Source organism: Moschus berezovskii, chromosome 24, assembly GCF_049115385.1.
Source record: "Moschus berezovskii isolate FMDL1 chromosome 24, NW_MosBer_1.0, whole genome shotgun sequence".
NCBI lineage: Eukaryota > Metazoa > Chordata > Mammalia > Artiodactyla > Moschidae > Moschus > Moschus berezovskii.
The window spans coordinates 46,771,180-46,788,492 of NC_142483.1; the positions used below are offsets into that span (position 1 = coordinate 46,771,180).

Here is a 17,313-nt window from a genome sequence, read left to right on the forward strand (position 1 = left end):
GTCCGACACAACTGAAGTGACTTAGCACGCGTAGAGAAAATAAGGAATTTTTAAAAAACCCACCAACCAAAAAACAACAACAACAAAAAGAGGACTGGCTAGAGTCAGCAGTTAGGTCTGAGAGCCCTGGAAGAACCAGGGGGACCGTGTTGCCCCTGGAGATCTCTCCAGGGTGCCCTGGCCTGACTGGACTTGACAGGTTGACAGGGCCTGCCTCTGGGTCCTCAGAAGGCCCACATGCTCCTGGAGAGTTTCAGCCTCCTGGGCTCCCCTGGGGAACTTGAGCCAAGCCCAGGGGTTGTAATGGGTGGGGATGGTTTCTGGGACCCATGGGGGCAGGGGGAGGGGAGAGAACAGAGAGGACGGAGTTGCAGAGAGGGAACGCAGGTGGGTGGGAGCTGACTGGCCACCAGGGACCCTCTTCTTAGATTGAGGCCGTCTGACCAAGAGTTTCCTGGCGGAGATTCTTTCCCACAGGAGGCACTCCGCTGAAGGGCTCTCACGGGGACAAAGCACACAGCTGCAGGGGACAGAGGTGCACCCAAGGCAAGTCTCCCTCCCACCCCATAAATAGCCTGTCCTGGCTCCGGGGCCGGCAGAGTGAGCCCTGGGGAAGTGAAACTGGAGGGGGCTGGGGCTGGGAGGCAAGACGGGGACCAGGACCATGCCTGCCCTAAGGGGTTGTTCCAGGCATGTTTCCTGAGGCCCCAGGGATGAGAGTGAGGGCTGAAAGCAAGGAACACAGGGCCAGAACAAGGATGTACTTTCTCACAGGGCTGTCCAGCAGCGCTCATGGAGGTCGTGAGCACCCCACCGTGAAGGTGTGCAAGCAGAGGTGAGATGACAAGATGGGTCCTTGGAACATACCGTCCCCGTCTCAAAGACACTGTCTCGTTTGGGGCAGCTGGTGTCCGTGGGGACATCAGCCTGTCTCCCGGAACGCCTCTTGTCGTGTCCAGCCCACGGGGTGAGCCAGTCGCCAGTTGCAGGAAATAGCCTGTGCCAGCGCCCATTTGAAGAGTAAATATTAGTCTTTTCAAGAGCGGTCTGTTCTCTGTCACTTGGCACGGAGGACACTGAACCGATGTTGGGTGTTGGGGGGGTTGCCTCTTGGCCCCCACACCCAGATGGAATCTCTGGACTGAGTTACTGCCACAGTGTAGTTCCAAGGAACAACTCTCCCCATGTCCAAGCAGGTATCCCCTTCCAGTGACCATGCGAGCTGTGGGCACTGGAGCCCCTGCTTAGGGGAGGTTCCGACAGCATTGAGGCCCCAAGGCCCGGGATGTAGCTTGCTCTCACATACTGTCAGGCCTGCTGCTGCACAGTCAGGGGACTGGATCTTTTGACCTGGACCTCAAAGTCTCTGGGCCCAGTTCTGACATATATGGTTTAAAATCTTCTGATGACCAGGAAAGGGAAACCACCTGTCACTGTGCCACCCTTTGGGGTGATCTTGTCTAACCACCCCAACCAATGGAGCACCCCTTCCCCAAGCCCTACTTGGCTTCTTTATTCTATAATTTTCCTCTCTTATTTATTGACTCCTCCATCGGAGGCTCAGCTCTGTGAGCACAGGACCTCTGCCTTGGTCTCTATTTAGAACAGTGCACACAGCAAGAGCTCAGTCACTATTTGCTGAGTGAACAGAATGACGTTAATACTGTGAAAATAATAAACCAGTATCATTCTCATGCCCTGAGCCCTGAAATCGCACTCCTTTGAAGCCCTTCCACCATGACAACCAGGGAAGGGGTGGGGATGGATGAAGCCATCTCTGGGAGCAGGGAGGATGTGGGAAGGGGAGGATGGAGGTGGGGAGGATGGAGGGGGGAGGGGGGAAGATGGAGGGGGAGGGAAGGGGGATGGGGAGTGTGGGGGAGGGTGGAGGGGGAGGATGGAGAGGGGGAGGATGTGGGGAGGATGGAGGGGGAAGGAAAGCCCAGCTTCAGCTGGTGAGTGGTGGGAAGGGGAGGGGATACATCTCTCAGATGCTTGTTTAGGTTTCATTCTCTGGGATGAAACCTTGAAGGGAAAGGAATTGAAAACTGAAGCTAGAGGGGTGTGTGTCCCCCTCTGCGTTGGAAGACAGCCTCCCCCATCCCCCACCAGGTAGCCTGTGGCTCTCAGGTGGTCCTGCTGGGTAAAAACAGTGGAGCTACAGATTTGAAGGCAAGGAGGTCAGAGTAGTCACCTTCTCTCAAGCCTCCTTCCACTCCCAGAGGCCTGGAAGGTTCCAGAAGTTCCTCTGCTCCATGGGGCACGGGGAAGGTGGCTGAGTGGGGACCGGTGGGCCTGTCTCAGCACTGCTGGGCCCAGAGCGGAGGTGAGAGCAGCTCATCCCCAGGGTGGGAATGGAGGGATGGCTGGGGCTGGAGGGGTCTGAGGAGCCAGAGTGAATTGAGATGGGGGCTAGAGTCAAGAGAACAGGCTGGGATCCCATGAGCACCTGGCCGCTGTGAACGTCCACCAGGACCTTCGAAGACTCTAGCCTAGTTCTGCGCCAGGCTCCTTTCTCTTCTGCCACAAGGCCACCTGTATGGGGCTCCACCTTGTGTCTTCTTCACCTACCTCTGCCAGCCCCTGCAGGAAAGACGGAACTGACCCCACCTCAGCTGTCCCACACAGCTCTTGCCTTCTGCCTCAGGGCCTCCAGGGTCATTGTGGGACAACTGTAGGCATCCGCTTACACTCAGTCCTGCCCTGTCCAACAGTGTGAGGGTGTTGCCACGGGCACGCCTGGAGGCAGTTCCACCCACTCCTTGGAGGGTCCCCATGGACATGAGTTCCCATTGCCAAAGCGGTGACCAGCTCAACAACCCATCTTGATTTTTGGCTCTTTCGGTTTCCCTGCATCTATTCCCTATTCCTGGTTCCTGGTCATGGGCTCTGATTTCTGGGGACTCAGGCCACAAAGTCACCTGGGCCTCTGTGCTAGAAACAGCCCACTGGCACTTGGTGTCGCCTCCCTAGCCCCCTCCATATTTCCCTGGGTTGCAGGGGCTAGAAGGCCCAGACCCCCTGACTGTTGAGAATTCAGATGCAACTTAGAGGGAGGCTCTTTGGGAGACAGTGGAAGGCAGAAGGGGAGTGAGGGCCTCTCTTCCTGTGGCGTTGCGGCTGCTGGTGGGATCTGGCAGATGTGAGTTTTTGCCACAGCAGTACACTGTGTTCCACTTCCTTGTCACCAGTTTAATGGATGTGCGGCTCGGACACTGACAATAATTTCCTTCAAGGTAGCAGCGGGGGTGGTGTGACCATGAAGCTAGGTGTGCCCTAGTTTCCATTCTTCCAAACTTTTATACGTTTACTTTCCTACTTTCAGTCTCTTTCTGGGACTTCCCTTGTGGTCGGGTGGCTAAGACTGTGCTCCTAATGCAGGGGAATCTGGGTTCAGTCCCAGGGAACAAGATCTCAAATGCCACAACCAAGACCTGGCACAATCAAGTAAATAAATAAATGATAAATGTTTAAAATCTCTTTTTGCACAGAGACTTAGAGTGTTTTCTAGGTCTGACCACTGACCCATCACTGGTTTGGCTTCCTCTCCTCTACCATCTACCACACCCCCAGGCTCAGATGGAGGGAATACAGAAGGCCATACACTTACCTAAAGACGTGTCCAAAAGGAGACTGAGAGTCACACTCTGCTGGTTGCCTACTCAATAGCTATCTTCCTCAATCAGATCAATCCTTCTTCATTATTAGATCAACATGCCTCTGAAAGCCTGGTATCTCTTACAGCCAGGGCTTGGGTGTGTGACCTAGTCCTAGTCAAGGAGCCTGAAGAGAGTATATAGAAAGTAGGTTCTGGGACAGCTTATTTTCCTGACAAAAAGAGACACACAGGAAGCACTCTCCTCCCTGCCAGGGAATGGGGTCCTGTGAGAATGTGATGCTCGGAGCAACAGCAACCATCTTGCAGTCAAGAGACAATAAGTCTGAGGACAAAAGTCAACACATTGAGGATGGTAGAGTGGACAGGTAGGAAACACCTGGGTATAAGTTGACATTTATTTAGCCTCTGAATTAATCTTGGAGCTCCCCACTTCTAGTGGGCATCACCCTGGCAGGACCCCTTCCCTCTGGGCCACATAGAAGCTGGCTCAGAGCTCTTCAAAGTTTTTTCCATGCCAATATGCTGAGCTCAGAGACACTGGGACCTCTGGGAGCTGGGCATGGGACGATGGTGAAGCAAGTGAGGTACTGTTTTTGGATGCAAAAAACTGAGTGGTAATCAGGATAAGTATTTTAATGCAATATTTTTAAAAAATCAAAACTAATGTCAAAGCACAAAATTAACAAAAAAAATCAGTCAAGATTTTGAAATAAAGACAATAAAGATTCAGGGTCACCAGTTAGGTCTGCTTTTAGGTTTCTGTACAGGGCAATTGCAGTGAATCTGACCTATGACGATTCATATAATGAGGCAGGGTTCTGGGGCTGTGAGAACTGAGTTCAAGGCTGGGCTGCGCTGATGACTTACTGGCGATCCCAAGTCCCTTCCCTCCTCTCTGGATTTCATCTGTCCTGCCTGGGGGCTGGAGCATTGCCTGGATGGCTCCCTGACCCATCTTCCTCATCCCTCCATGGCCTGCAGAGGGTTCTGTCCCTTTTTCTGGAAGGCTGCGTCTCCCAGGCCATCAACTCCTGGCTATTAATATCTCAGCCATCCCTGGCCTGATCAGGGTGTTTAATGATTGCCAGCTGTGGCTCTGGCCCCCTCCCCCGGGAGAGATAAGAGCAGTTCCTGTTCCCACATGGAGGGAACAGCAAGGAGCGGTTGGGGGGGAGGTCATTGCCCATTAAAACAGGCCCTGGGCAAGTGATGGGAACTGAGGCACTGATTCCAGCTCTTCACTCCAACCACTCCTGCCTGCCAGCCAGATGGAGGTGCCTGGGGATACAGACTCCCTGAGACCACCCCTGGGGGCTGCTCTGGTCTCCCTACCTCCTGCCTGGGCTCTGTCCCCTTAGGTTAGGTTCCAACAGTCTTGGATCTTCTCCCCAGGTACCCCACAGACCTTACTTCAGCATGTTCCAAACCAGGTCCTCCTCACCTGGATGTTGAACTGGCAGCATTTCCTTGTCCCACCCCTGGGGTTCTTCTCAGCAGCCAGAGTGGCCTGCCCCAAACCCACCCTCATCCCTTTGGCTTCATTTAAGAAGCCCCCACTGAATTCCTGCTGCAAAGAGCCCCCCGTGCTTGCTTACTTGGATTCAGGTGATTCTGGCACCTCTTCAGCTTCCTTGGGATCTGGCGACTCCGCCCTAGTTCTCAGGAAGTACCCCTCACCTGGAAGATGCTCCTTATCCATTCTACTGGCAGACTGGTCACGCTCCTTGGGCATCCTGTCCCCTGGAGTGGCAGAAGTCGTCCACATGGTGGCAGTCTGTGCCAGGATGGTGGTGGTGGGGGGCTACTTGTCTGTCTTCCCAGAGTGAGCCCACCTGAGTTAACTGGGCTTTGCCCTTAGGGTCTGGGGTCAGATGTGGTCAAGGGCCAGGGCCTCGCCTGCGGGCCACCAGAGGTCTGGTTCTACCTGGGGTCACAGCTGGGTCCGGGGCTGGAAGCACGGTCACAAGGGCTTGGTTGGATGGCCCATCCTGGGTCTCCTTCATCCCAAGCTGTCTCTGGGATCATCAATCCTGTCTCCTCACCACCTCCTCTCTCTCTTGAATCTCATTCTGAAATGGATCTGAGGATACAGGCCTGACCTCTCCTCACCTGGCCTTCTGGGGAGGGGCCTCCACTCAGGTATTTGGGTCCCTAAGGTCAACCTTGGTGAAGTCCTCGAGGCACCCACCAGGTGGCGATAGAGATGAGCTGGTCTGGTCTGACAGTGCCCAGAAAGGCAGGAGAGGTACTGGCGAGCTGGAGGAAGGAGGGGGTGCAGGAGAAATTCGGCTCATGGTCACCCCATTCTACTCCCAGTTCATACGCAGCCTAGGATGTCTGCTCATGACCTCTGCTGGCCAGGAACCGTGTTTCAACTTCTCTCCTTTCCTGAATGCCCCTCAGCCCCCGGCAGAAGGGGGGGAGTTGTGGGGGTGGCAGGGCCCCACCTCTGTCCTTTTATTTTTTTGTCCCCGTCTTGGGTCTCTCTCTCTCTTCCACCCTCCTGGATGATAACTCTGCTTCTCTCCCCAGATATGACTCACTAATGGAGGGATTTTAGGCAGAGTGGTGACTGGGCCAAGACCAGGCAGAAAGTTTGCAGGAAGGGGAAGCCAAGGAGGTCAACTGGAGCAATGGCTTTGAATCCATCCCTTACTGACCAGCATCATCTTCTTAACCCTGAAGCCTCTGTGTTTAAACCTATTAGAGGTATTGTCTGGTTTTGGTGACATTTATTCTGTCCTCTGCCACCTGGACAATGGCAACATGGTCATCTCATGACCTGTGTGCTCCTTGAGTGTCGGTGCCCAGACGTAACCATTTCTGGGACTGCGGACAGCTCTGTCAGCTGTTTTGTATGTTCCAAGAATAGAACTGTCTCTTCTTGGTTGGATTTAGGGGACAGGAGGACACAACAAGGATGGGATATAACTTCACCACACTCAGAGGAGAGAGGGTACCACTGAGCAAGACGTGACTTGAAAGCCCTTAGAACTGTGTGCTCCTCACATGGAAGTTAGATGGGTGGTGGCGTCTGACTTCGGTGACGATTTTGACCAGCCCTCCTTGGAATGGGGGATGGGGGGATGACCACGAGTTGGAAGCTGGTCCCCATTTTATCCCACATGGGAACACCAACCACCAGCAAAACCAGGCTAAATCCAACCCAGTGTTTATTGTTGCACAAGCCTGTTTTCAGTCCCGAGGGGATCTTCTGGCTGGGGCGTGGGTAGCAAGCTGTGTGGCCACAGGGGTGCAGGGAAGATACAGGCTGTGACAACCCCCAGGTTCTTGTCCAGAGGATACACGGGCCAGAGGACTCCTCAGCCACACTCCGGGGAGAATGGGAATGGGGTTCGGGGATGGTGCTAATAATAATACCAGTGGTGATACAAATAAGCAAGAGGATTCAGCTGGTTACAATATATAAAAGGCAGCAGTTAAGAGTCTGTGCTTTCACTTTCCCATCAGCAAGATCTGAGTTCAAATCCTGTCTGTGTGACAAGGTGAGGTACCTGCTCTGTGTGAGGCTCACTGTGATTTAGTGCCCATCTTGCTGGGTTGCTGCGAGGATGAAGGGGCCTGTGAGCGTCCATCATCTCTGAGCCTGGTGCTAATAGTTGACACATAGGTGGGCAGCTCCCATAGCCCATGAGGATCGGTAGGGCTGGAGGTAATCTCCTGGAATTGGTCCAGCCATCCCGGGGCAACTCCACCTTAGCGGGGACTATGGAGATAGCTGCCCTCCCCAAGCTAAAAACTCCTTGTTTACAACCGCACCTGCTGGAGGCAGAAAAACTCATTCACTGCGAAGAGCTGGCAGCTTATGAGGCACTGAGGGAGGGGACGGCATGTTTGGAGAGATGCCTGAATGGTGATGCTTAGCCCAAAAGAACCTGATGTCAACGGTGGAACTTCAGGCACTGTCCAGGTGGCGGCGGCAGGCGACCTTTCGGGGCAGTACCCCTGTCGCCTGAGATAACAGCACATTCCCAATGCACTGTCTGGGGATAGGCGGAGAGCTACCACGGGTGGAATCAGGTGAGGGTATGCAGATTTCTTGCCCTCAGTTGGCGGAGGGAGTCTTTGGGGGCGGAGTCTGAAGACCAAGCTTCACCCTACGTCTTCCAGGTAGGAGCTTCCAGTGTTCCTCCACCTATGTACCCTCGTCTCTCCAGGCAGGCACAAAGGCAGCGTTCTCCAGGGCTTCCGGACAGTGATCTGGGGGCCCGGGGAAGCCTCCTGAGCTCAGGGCTGGGGCTGACCTCGCCTGGGAGGTCTCTGCCCCCGGTGCCGCGCTGGGTGGCGGGCGGTGCAGGCGACAGGGGCTGCCCACCCGCCTGGGCACCTGGCGGTCAGACCAGGGAGACTTCGGCCTGGAAGCTGGAGGAGCGGCCCGCACCCGGGCTGACGCGGGTCAGCATGGAGACCTGCGTGCTGCACGTGGCCCCGTTGCTGCCTGCGGACGGGTGCTGGTATTTGGGGTCCCAACCCAAGACGCCATGCAGGCGCCAGCGCCGCCACTTCCGCCGCAGCTCTGCCTGCACCTGGGAGAAGGGAGAGTGGTCAGGCCTCCTGCCACGCTGACTGGACTGTACTCCATCTAGGATGCGGAGTCAGTCAGTCATAGCCTCTTGAGGAGTCTAATGTGAGGGGCCAGATGCTACTTTGGGCGCTGCAGAGATGGGACCTCCTTGGAGCCAGGTCAAATCAAGCGACTGGAGTTGAGGGAGGCGGAAGCCAGAGAGGATCAGAGAATGCAGTCTAGGGAGAGAATGGGATGCTGCTCGGGGTAGCTGTACTCTAGTCTCCTGATCCTTGCCTTCTAAATCACTTGAACTCATCCAAGTAGATTTTGTGCTTTGTAACTAGGCTCCACAGTGACTCAACCTTCTCTTGCTGCCTCCAACCATCCCCGCTCAAACTGCACATAGCCCAACACAGCACTTCTCACGCTCTTCTCTCACGAATCACACGAATCCCCGGAGATTTTCTTAAAAAGCAGATTCAAAGTCAGCAAGTCCGGGGTAGTCCCAGAAATCAGCATTTTAAACAAGGTCCTAGGTGCCATCACTGAAGTACTAGTCTGAGGACCACCTTTGGCATAGCAAGGTTTGACCTTTCTCTGCTCTGCACATCAGGGTTTTTGGACTTTGGGGCTAGGAGACTCTGTTCCCTGGCCACCAAGGCCTGGGAGGGGCTTACCTCGCCATTCAGGAAGCAGTAGAGGATGGCCACCACGAAACCCTGGGGAGGAAGGGAGCAGGAGAAGTGAGGTAGACAGACTTGGAGAGCCCCAAGCCCTGCCCCAGCCGTGTTCCCTTGGTTAATCAAAGGGCTAAACGTAGAGTGGGTGCTTAATAGATGCTTATTACAATGGCAAGATTGGCACCTAGGGGCAAGAGGCCAAAGCCCCAGGAGAATCCCCTCCCTTAAAGCCCAGAGAAGAACGCAGCCTTACATCCAGAGTTCCTACCTGGAAAGACCCCACGACGAGCTCAAAGACCATTTTCACTTCGGCCTTAAAGTTGTCGGGGAAGAAGGCGAACATGATGTAGTGCACGCCAAACAGGGGGATCAGCAGAAGGGTGGACTTGGCCAGCCTCCTAGGGACAGGGGAAGGGCAGGCAGTGGGCATGCGAGTCCACACACATGGGCACAGGAGACAGGGGCAAGGAGCAGGACGTGTGAGGATGGGCTGTGGGTTCTTGTCAGCCCTAGGTCCACATGTCTCTGTTCCGTTTCTGCAGTGCGTATATCCTCATGCCTTCCGGCCCTCCTCCCCTGGACAGGCTGATGAGAGAGAGAGCGTAACCCCTCTATTTCACTTCCTGGAGGAGAGCACATAAAGGAAGGCCACTGCTGAAAAACCCAAGGATGATGCGTAATAGTGGTTATTTCAGGCTCTATGGCCACTAATGAGGCTATTAAGCAATGGGATATCATGGTTTCTTTTTCCCTGGTCTCAATTTCTCCAGTCTGTACAACGGGGCGAGTGTATGCTCAACATGGTCAAGTAAGAGAAGTGGTTTTTCAGTCTCTACATCGTATCCAACTCTTTGGGATCCCACGGACTGCAGCACACCAGGCTTCCCTGTCCTTCACTATCTCCCACAGTTTGCTCAAACTCATCTCCATTGAGCTGGTAATGCCATCCAACCACTGTAAACTCGGAAGCGCTTCGGGTGCTACAAAGTGCAATGTTTTCATGAGAGACCAGTGCTCTACTGGAAACTGAGGGCCTTCGGGAAGAAAGGCTTTGTCATTGGGTTGCTGCCCACATCTGTCCAAGGTCACTTGGAAGGATGGCAGGTGTTCAAGTTTGTGCTTGGTCACCAAGGGTGACTCGGGGTCAACTAGCAAAGCCCTGTCTTTGGTTTCTCTGCTCTGTCCACTTCCCCAGGAGTTGCTACCTTTTCTGGGATCACACCCCTTTCCTTCCGCCTCCCCCTGACCAATACACGCAACCCCAGCATTCTCCAAAAGACCTGCTCTTCCTTCACCATGCTTGCGTGCTCAGCAGGGGCCACAGTCACTTGAAATGACTCACCGCTTTCCCGTGGAACAGGGCTTATCCTGGTTCAGGCCCCCTAGCCCCCTGCCCTCATAGTTGGTCCAGGCAGCATGAACCCACTGTCCTCTGGCTGGGAGAGGTTTGAGGGGTGGATGTGTCTCTGCCTCTATCTCTCCTGCCCTGGCAGCCAGTCCAGGGGAGCCTAGCCCTGAGCCCAAGGACCCGCAGCAAACTGTGGGCAGAAGTGCTGGCCTGGCCCCACCCACTCCTTCCTGGACCTGGTTCCCCACCACACCAATATCCCCAGCCCTGCCCACTGCTCTTTGGCTGCAAACCTATCCCACGCACCCGCGACTGACAGATGGAGGCTTTCTTTAAATTGAAGGCTTGTGGGGAGGTGGAGAGTGGGAGCTGACAGTCCCTCCACAGGGAGCTCCATCTTCCACTCCCCCCACCTCTTCTGCCTGCCGACAGCTGTTCAGTTTCCACCTCACCCACGTGGACCTGGCGATGACCGGCTCGCTCTGCCTCAGATCCAAGCCCTTTCGAGCAGTTGTATGTTTGCGGGAAACAAGGCCCCGCAGGCAAAGTAGAGGAAGACGGGCCCAGGCCTGCTGTGCTAGCCCTCCGGCCCACTGCAGCCCCTGCAGGGCCTTCCTTTCTCAAACTGGAAGGGAAGCCCCGCCTCCACACCCAGCAGGAGGGAGAGCTGTCACACCAGGAGCTCAAGTCCTCTTAGTCTCATCAGAGAGAATCGCAGGATTCCAGAATAGAATCCTAAATCCAGCAGCTCGTGACATTCTTTCTAGCCAGATTAGAACCACAGCACAGATTCCCCAGAGAGAAGCCGGGCCCAGGAGAACATTCTAGAACCCCAGGACTGAAAGACCCTGGTGGGACGCCCCAGGTTTGCCTTGTCTGTGCAGTGCAGATAATCAATCTCCTGTTCCCATCTGTGGGTGTTCAGACTGACTCACCCTCCCACAGGCACCCGCTTTGTGTTTCTGTAGTTTTGTCTTCCAGCCTAGTTGTTCTCATGAAACCTGCCGGTTCTCTCATCCCCACAAGCACAGGTGTGCCCCTCACACCTTTCAAGCAAGGCTATGACCTCTGTCCCACGGACACTGTGCCCTCCCCCCGCCATGGTGATGTGCTCCCAAACCTTTGACGAGGAGGAGGGAGTATGGGTCAGTTTCCTCATCTGTGAAATGGGTACGATTTGGAGGAGACTTGGAAAAGGAAATGGCAGCCCACTCCAGTATTCTTGCCTGGAGAATCCCATGGACAGAGGAGCCTGGCGGGCTACAGTCCATGGGGTCACACAGAGTCCGACATGACTGAGCGGAGGAGACTATACGGATGGAATGAGATGAAGCCTGGAAACCCCATTGCACGCGCCTGGCATGTAACCTGTGGGTGCCGTTACTACTCTCAGGGGGTACGAGTCCCAAATATGGCTGTCTCCTTGGTAGACCTGGGGCTCCCCCAGACATCCGTCTACCGCACCCCACTTTTGTGCCAGGCAGAGTCAGGCACTGGGCACATGGTATGAACAGGACACAGGTTGTCTACTATCTTCTCGAGCTCCCTAGTTTAGCAGCAGATACACAGCAAGGCAGATCCCCTTCTAGGCAAGTCATGAAGAGAAGTAGACCTGGGACTCACGGGCCAGGTGAGGGTGGGGGTGGGGACATGTGTGGACTGAGCCAGGCCATGGGGTGGAGACTGGCAGAGCATGCTGGCTGTTTGGTGACTCTGGAGGGGAGCTTCTAGGGAATGGGGAATGATCTGAGGATTGGAGCTGGGGATATTGGGAGGGCCGGGGCCCTGGGCCCGTACTCACGAGTACGGGCTGCTGTCACTCTTCCCGACATCTGGGGGCCGCAGTTTCTGAACCAGGATTCCAATGATGCGAATGAACAGGATGAAATTCACCTGGTAGGTGGGGAGGCAAGGTTAGGTGGTCAGAGAGGGCAGGCAGGGTGTCCAGTCCCCTGGACTGATGGCCTTTTCCCCCAGGGCCCAGTTACCTGTCTGTTGTATCTTTCCCCTAGCTCTTCCCTCTTCGGAAGAGTCATCCAGGAACCCTCTTTCACACCCCCAAGGGCTGGGCCTCCCCACTTGCTTTCTCTACTCTAGAGGAGAACTGCTGGGGAAAGAGTTGGGGACAGTCCTGCCTCAGGCATCCATCAGGAAGTCTAGGTTTCACTTCTGACCTAGACATGAACGTCCAGTGGGGCCTTGGTCAATTGTCTACCCACTCCGGGCCCAGTCTCCCCATCCCTAAGTGGTGGGAGGAGGCCTTACCAAGATGGAGGCGAGGATGGGGGCCTTTATGATCCACCACAGTGAGGAGTTGATTGTGTCCCAGCATCTGGGGCAGGGGACGGTTGGGGAGAATGAGAGAGCTTGTCCTTGGCCCGAGAGAGTCAGTCCTCCTCCCACCGTCCACAGCTCTGTCCCGGAACCCTTTAAAAACCACTGGCCCGAGTCTGCTACTCCCCAGCCCCTCCTGATCCCACCCAGGGGATCTGCCCTGAGTGTCGGGAGCCAGGAGGAAGGGGCTGGCTGACAGCTCACCCATAATCCTCAAAATGGATCCTGATGATCGTCCACACCAGGGTGAATGTGCTGGGCACCCCTGTCAGGACCGAAGGAGAGAGAAAGAGGAGAGGGCATGGGAGAAAGAGGGAGAAATGAGGAGGAAGAACCAGGGAGGGACAGGGAGAGAAAAGGGAGGGTTTCCAATGCGGTCACTCATGGTGGCAGACAGTCCACTCTGCAGAGACACTCTACTGAGGGGGCGAAGCTTTGAGGCTGAGGGACTGCGCCTGTCTACATGAAGGGCGAGCCTTTCTCTCCTTTTGGCAGAGGTGCTTTACAGATTAGCAGCATCCCTGTGTGTTTCGAGAGGTGAAGGGGAAGTGGAAGGATGTTCAGAGAGCCTGTCTGTCCCACAGGTCAGCCCAAGGTGCAGCTGTAGCCAGAGGGCGCCTGCTTAGGGGTCAGACAATCGGAGGACTTTTCTCAATCCTTGGCCGAGTGCCCTGCGGGTAGGACTTGCAGCCCAGCAAGACCTAAGGGTGCAGGCTGGGTTGGTACCCGCCCCCCTAAAGAGCTCCCCGAGCTTTGCCCCCTTGTTCCCATCCTGGCAGCCCTCCCTGGTACCATACCCCAGCCGATGAATATGTACCCCCAGAAGTACTTCCGCTCGGAGAAGAAGGAAACGGCGAGCAGGGTGTGCAGGTAGAGGCCCTCCACCAGCAGCCAGAAGAAGTTGGCCATGACACAGTACTGGAATAAGACCACGGCTGCCTTGCAGCCCACCTGCAGGGGAGGAGCAGGGAGGAGGCTGACTGGAGCAAGCAGGGGTCCCTGCCTGCCCACATTTCTGTCTGAGGTGATCAAGAGAACTGCAGTACAGCCAACTTCCCCGTTAGCTCTAATTTTAGGCCATCAGATGCTTTGGAATAAGCTCACAATTTTAATTATCCACCCATGAATTTATTATCTATTTGTCTTCCTATCTGTATATCTATTAACTCACCTACCCACCCAAGCCTCCATCTACCGACCTATCCACTCATCCACACACCTACCCACCTACCCCCAGCATCCGCTGCCAAGTCACCCATCTTTCCACCTGCCGTCCATGCATCTACCCATCACTGTCTACCGGCAACCATCATCTTCCATCTGCCAACCCATCGACACACTCACCGAGCAATCTCTCCATTCATCCGTTATCTACACACCAAGCATCCGCCACGGACTCAGACGCCTGGACATCTCTTCGTCCACTCATTTATCTCCTTGTCAGTCAGTCTGCTCCCCCATCCACCCACCGATACACGCCACCCCTCTGCCTGTCATCTGTCCAATTTTTCTCACTTCATCCTTCTACCCTCCCGCCGACTCAAGTCATCCCCACACCATTTACTCAGCCATCCAGCTACCAGCCCATCCACTTGCCACCTCTGCTACTCAATTGCCTTATTCCAATGACTCTGGAAAGTAGCTGGAAGAGGTATAAAGGAGAATTCTGGCTTTTAGTAGCAAGAGTCCCTTGAGTGTGTAGGGAGAGGAGCAGTGGACTGTCTCAGGAGCCTCAAGGACAAGGGGAGAGGAGGAGAGACAGTCTGCCTGTAGCAGGGGCACTGTGAGCTATAAAGCAAATGAGGGGGGGGTTAGATGGAATTGTTGGGGCAAGTTGGGACAGAAAAGAGGAAGAGAAGGGGGTGAAGAAATTAGAAAAAAGAGGTGAGGGGAGGGGTGATCGTTCCTCTTGGGGACTGAAGAAACTAGGTGAAGAATGGGTTCCCTAGACAGGTGGGTGAGGACAAGGGAGAGGTCAGGAACACCCCTGGGGAGGGCAACCAGGGACTCTGGGAGGCCCAGCTGGCATGATCAGAAGGTCTTCTGGACCCTCTGTCCTCTCCCAGAAACAATCTTCCATTTCAAAGTGAGCCCAGGTACATGTAAGCCAGAGCTTAGCGACACATCCTCCAGGAAGTCTGTTTTCACTCCTCCTTGTACCCAGACCTCAGGTTCCCACCATTCTCTCCTGTGCCCTTGGCTTTGAAGCGTCCTCAGAGAGCAGACTCCACTCCTCTCCTGGCTGGAAAGTCCTTGCTCAGGTCTCACTTAGGTCCCTCCTGCTATAGGCAGTCTCTTTCCCCCGCCCTCCCCCATTTGCTTGACAGCAAGAATAACTCAGATCTTTAACAGGGCAATTATCTGTGCTTCTTCTTGCCTTTGAAAAGCTTCGCAGAGCTGCTCATGAATAGGGAAGCCACAATTATTCTTAACAAGTGTGCTGGAGGCTGCAGGCTGCTCCCTAGGCTCTGGGGCTCATGTCCCACGGGTCTGATCCCAGCTCCCAGGCGGGGTCATCTGAGGCACTCTGGGAATGGCCAGGGAGCTCTTCTTGGTGTTCCCTCTCCCTTGAGACACCCGAGATTCCACCATCACTCTCTGTAGAGATTCACTTTCAATCTCACTCTTTGGGGAGAAGGTACTGCTGACCCCTGAAGTAACGCGCTATCTCTGAGGTCACTCTTGAGGCAATGAGTCACTAACCACAAGGGGCAGACAGGAGCCAGGACTGGTCTCAAGCTCTCGGTCTCTGCTCAGGGCTGTGGGGCACTCAGGGAGGGGCTCAGAATCACCTGGAGATGGACTCCTTAGCGATGGGCAATGACTTCTCTAAATGCTCTCAAGCTCCCTTCTCTAGGCAGGTCCAGAGTGACTGACGGCAGGGGAAGAAACGAAGAAGAGCAGGGCAGTGTGGGGTGGGACTGGCTCCCGGTGGCCATGGGGGACACAGTGAGCAGGGCCCTGGGGGTGCAGATGGCAGGGAGGAGGGCTGGAAGGAGGCTCAAATGTCCTTGCATGATGGGGAAACTGAGGCGGCGAGTTCCCAAAGGTCCCGTGGGAAGTTAGCAGCGGAGGTGGGAAGGGGGTTCTGGGCTGTGGCACCAAGTGTCCCCTTTCCCACCTAGGAACGGTGTTTCTCATCAGCAGGAGGAGGTGTGTGAACCCCCAGATGGCCACGCACCCCCACCCGCTGTGGGAGGGAAGTGGGATTCAAGGAACTGGCAGGCAGGGTCGGACAGGAGTCTGGCCATCTTTGGAGAGAGAGAAAAAGAGAAAGGGGAAGGAGAAGACGGGAGGGAGGAGAGAGAGAAGAGATTCAGGAGAGAGGGCAGAGGACGGCAGGCCTGGATGGGTCCTCACCGAGCCCTTGGAGCAATGGTCCGTCTCCCCACTGTTGAAGAGGGCCAAGTCTTTGATGAAGACGGCGGCGGCCCTCAGGATGAAGGATATGAAGAGGTGCATATGGATGTAGTTCCGTGTGCAGTGGAGCTTCCTGTGGGAGGCGGCCAGATCTGGGAGGCCGAAGAAGGCCTCAGACCCCCACCCCATCCAACACATCCAGCGCTCTGAGAGAGGGGAGGGCTTGAAGCCTCTGAATGCGGACCCTACCCTCAAGGGGGACCCTGTTCCCCGGCATCCTATCCATATCTGCAGCCTGGCTTGCTGTACCTCCTTCCAGGGCACAGGCCTCTGGCGACCTATCCCCCGGTGACGAGGGACGAGGCTGACACGGGGGAACACTTTGAGTGGCCTGCTGTCTCGAGGGGAGGCTGGCCTGGCAGGGGAGCTTGGGGCAGGACTGACTAGGGGCTGACCGTGGAGTGAGGAACAGCATGCCTGGGTGCGGAGTGAGCTGGTCGGTCTGCTCTGAGGCCTGTGGCTCGGGCTGGTCCTCACCTGAACAGGCTCAGGATGGCCGTGGCGACCAGGAGAGTGGCGAGGGACAAGCTGTAGCCGATGGTGTAGCCGGTCTTCACAGAACTGTAGAACACTGTCTGCTGCTGCTAGAGGGAGGGGGGTGAGGATCTTGGGTGGGGTGAGGGGCGCTCACTTAGGGGCGGGGTGCCCTATACATCCTGCCTCCCTCCCCTGCCTTGGCAGATGAGGAGGCTGAGGCCTGGGGCGCCCAGTCCCCAGACCCCCTGACTCCCTGGTTTCCACAAACGACTCAGGGTTGCTTCCCAGGGTGGGGGTGGGGGTTGATCTCAACTCTTCTCTGCTCCTTTACAGGAGAAATGTCAGTGGGGGAAGGAGCAAAAATGCCACATATTCCACTGGTCCATCCATTCATTCTTCAGTCATGTGTCCAGCAGATCTTCTGGGCCAACTCTGGGCTTGGTATCCTTGGGCATAAGACTGCTCACCCTTCAGAGCCTCACACAAAGCCCTCCCTCCCCACTGAAGACTATGGTAAAGAAGACACTGTTGTTGTTTAGTCGCTAAGTCTTATCTGACTCTTTGTGACCCCATGGACTGTAGCCCTCCAGGCTCCTCTGTCCATGGGATTTCCCAGGCAAGAATACTGGAGTGGGTTGCCATTTCCTCCTCCAGGGTATCCTCCCAACCCAGGGATTGAACCCAAGTCTCCTGCATTGACAGGCAGATTCTTTACCACTGAGCCTCCAGGGAAGCCCAAAGAAGACTGTAGGGGTGGGCAGTGTCACAAATTTGTGATTTGTCGGGGCTAAGGTTAGCAGGAGGAGGGCATTCTGGCCTTTCTGGGGAGGTGGGACAAAGCTGGATGCCGAGGGCTCCCTGCTGCCCCCTCCCCATGGATGCACACACAAAGCCAAGGTCACTGGGC

The 17,313-nt window shown here is 55.4% G+C and overlaps 1 protein-coding gene across 11 annotated transcripts in view; it reads right to left on the minus strand.

Annotated features, from left to right (window-relative positions):
- Positions 1 to 5,166: 5,166 nt before the first annotated feature.
- The window catches only part of VIPR1 (vasoactive intestinal peptide receptor 1), a 35,920-nt gene continuing 23,773 nt past the window's right edge, over positions 5,167 to 17,313 (minus strand). For 5 of the 11 annotated variants that reach the window (XM_055414550.2, XM_055414549.2, XM_055414548.2 and 2 more), the window contains 9 exons: positions 16,407 to 16,513; positions 15,870 to 16,002; positions 13,307 to 13,460; positions 12,714 to 12,774; positions 12,441 to 12,507; positions 11,977 to 12,068; positions 9,096 to 9,225; positions 8,825 to 8,866; positions 5,172 to 8,166 (listed from right to left, as the gene is read on the minus strand). In XM_055414550.2, the coding sequence (XP_055270525.1) occupies positions 7,975 to 8,166; positions 8,825 to 8,866; positions 9,096 to 9,225; positions 11,977 to 12,068; positions 12,441 to 12,507; positions 12,714 to 12,774; positions 13,307 to 13,460; positions 15,870 to 16,002; positions 16,407 to 16,513 (978 nt within the window). In that variant the 3' untranslated portion in view covers positions 5,172 to 7,974. Of the gene's footprint in view, positions 8,167 to 8,824; positions 8,867 to 9,095; positions 9,226 to 11,976; positions 12,069 to 12,440; positions 12,775 to 13,306; positions 13,461 to 15,869; positions 16,022 to 16,406; positions 16,536 to 17,313 lie in introns of those variants that run through there. The other 6 variants (XM_055414542.2, XM_055414541.2, XM_055414544.2 and 3 more) reach the window with 6 other exon arrangements.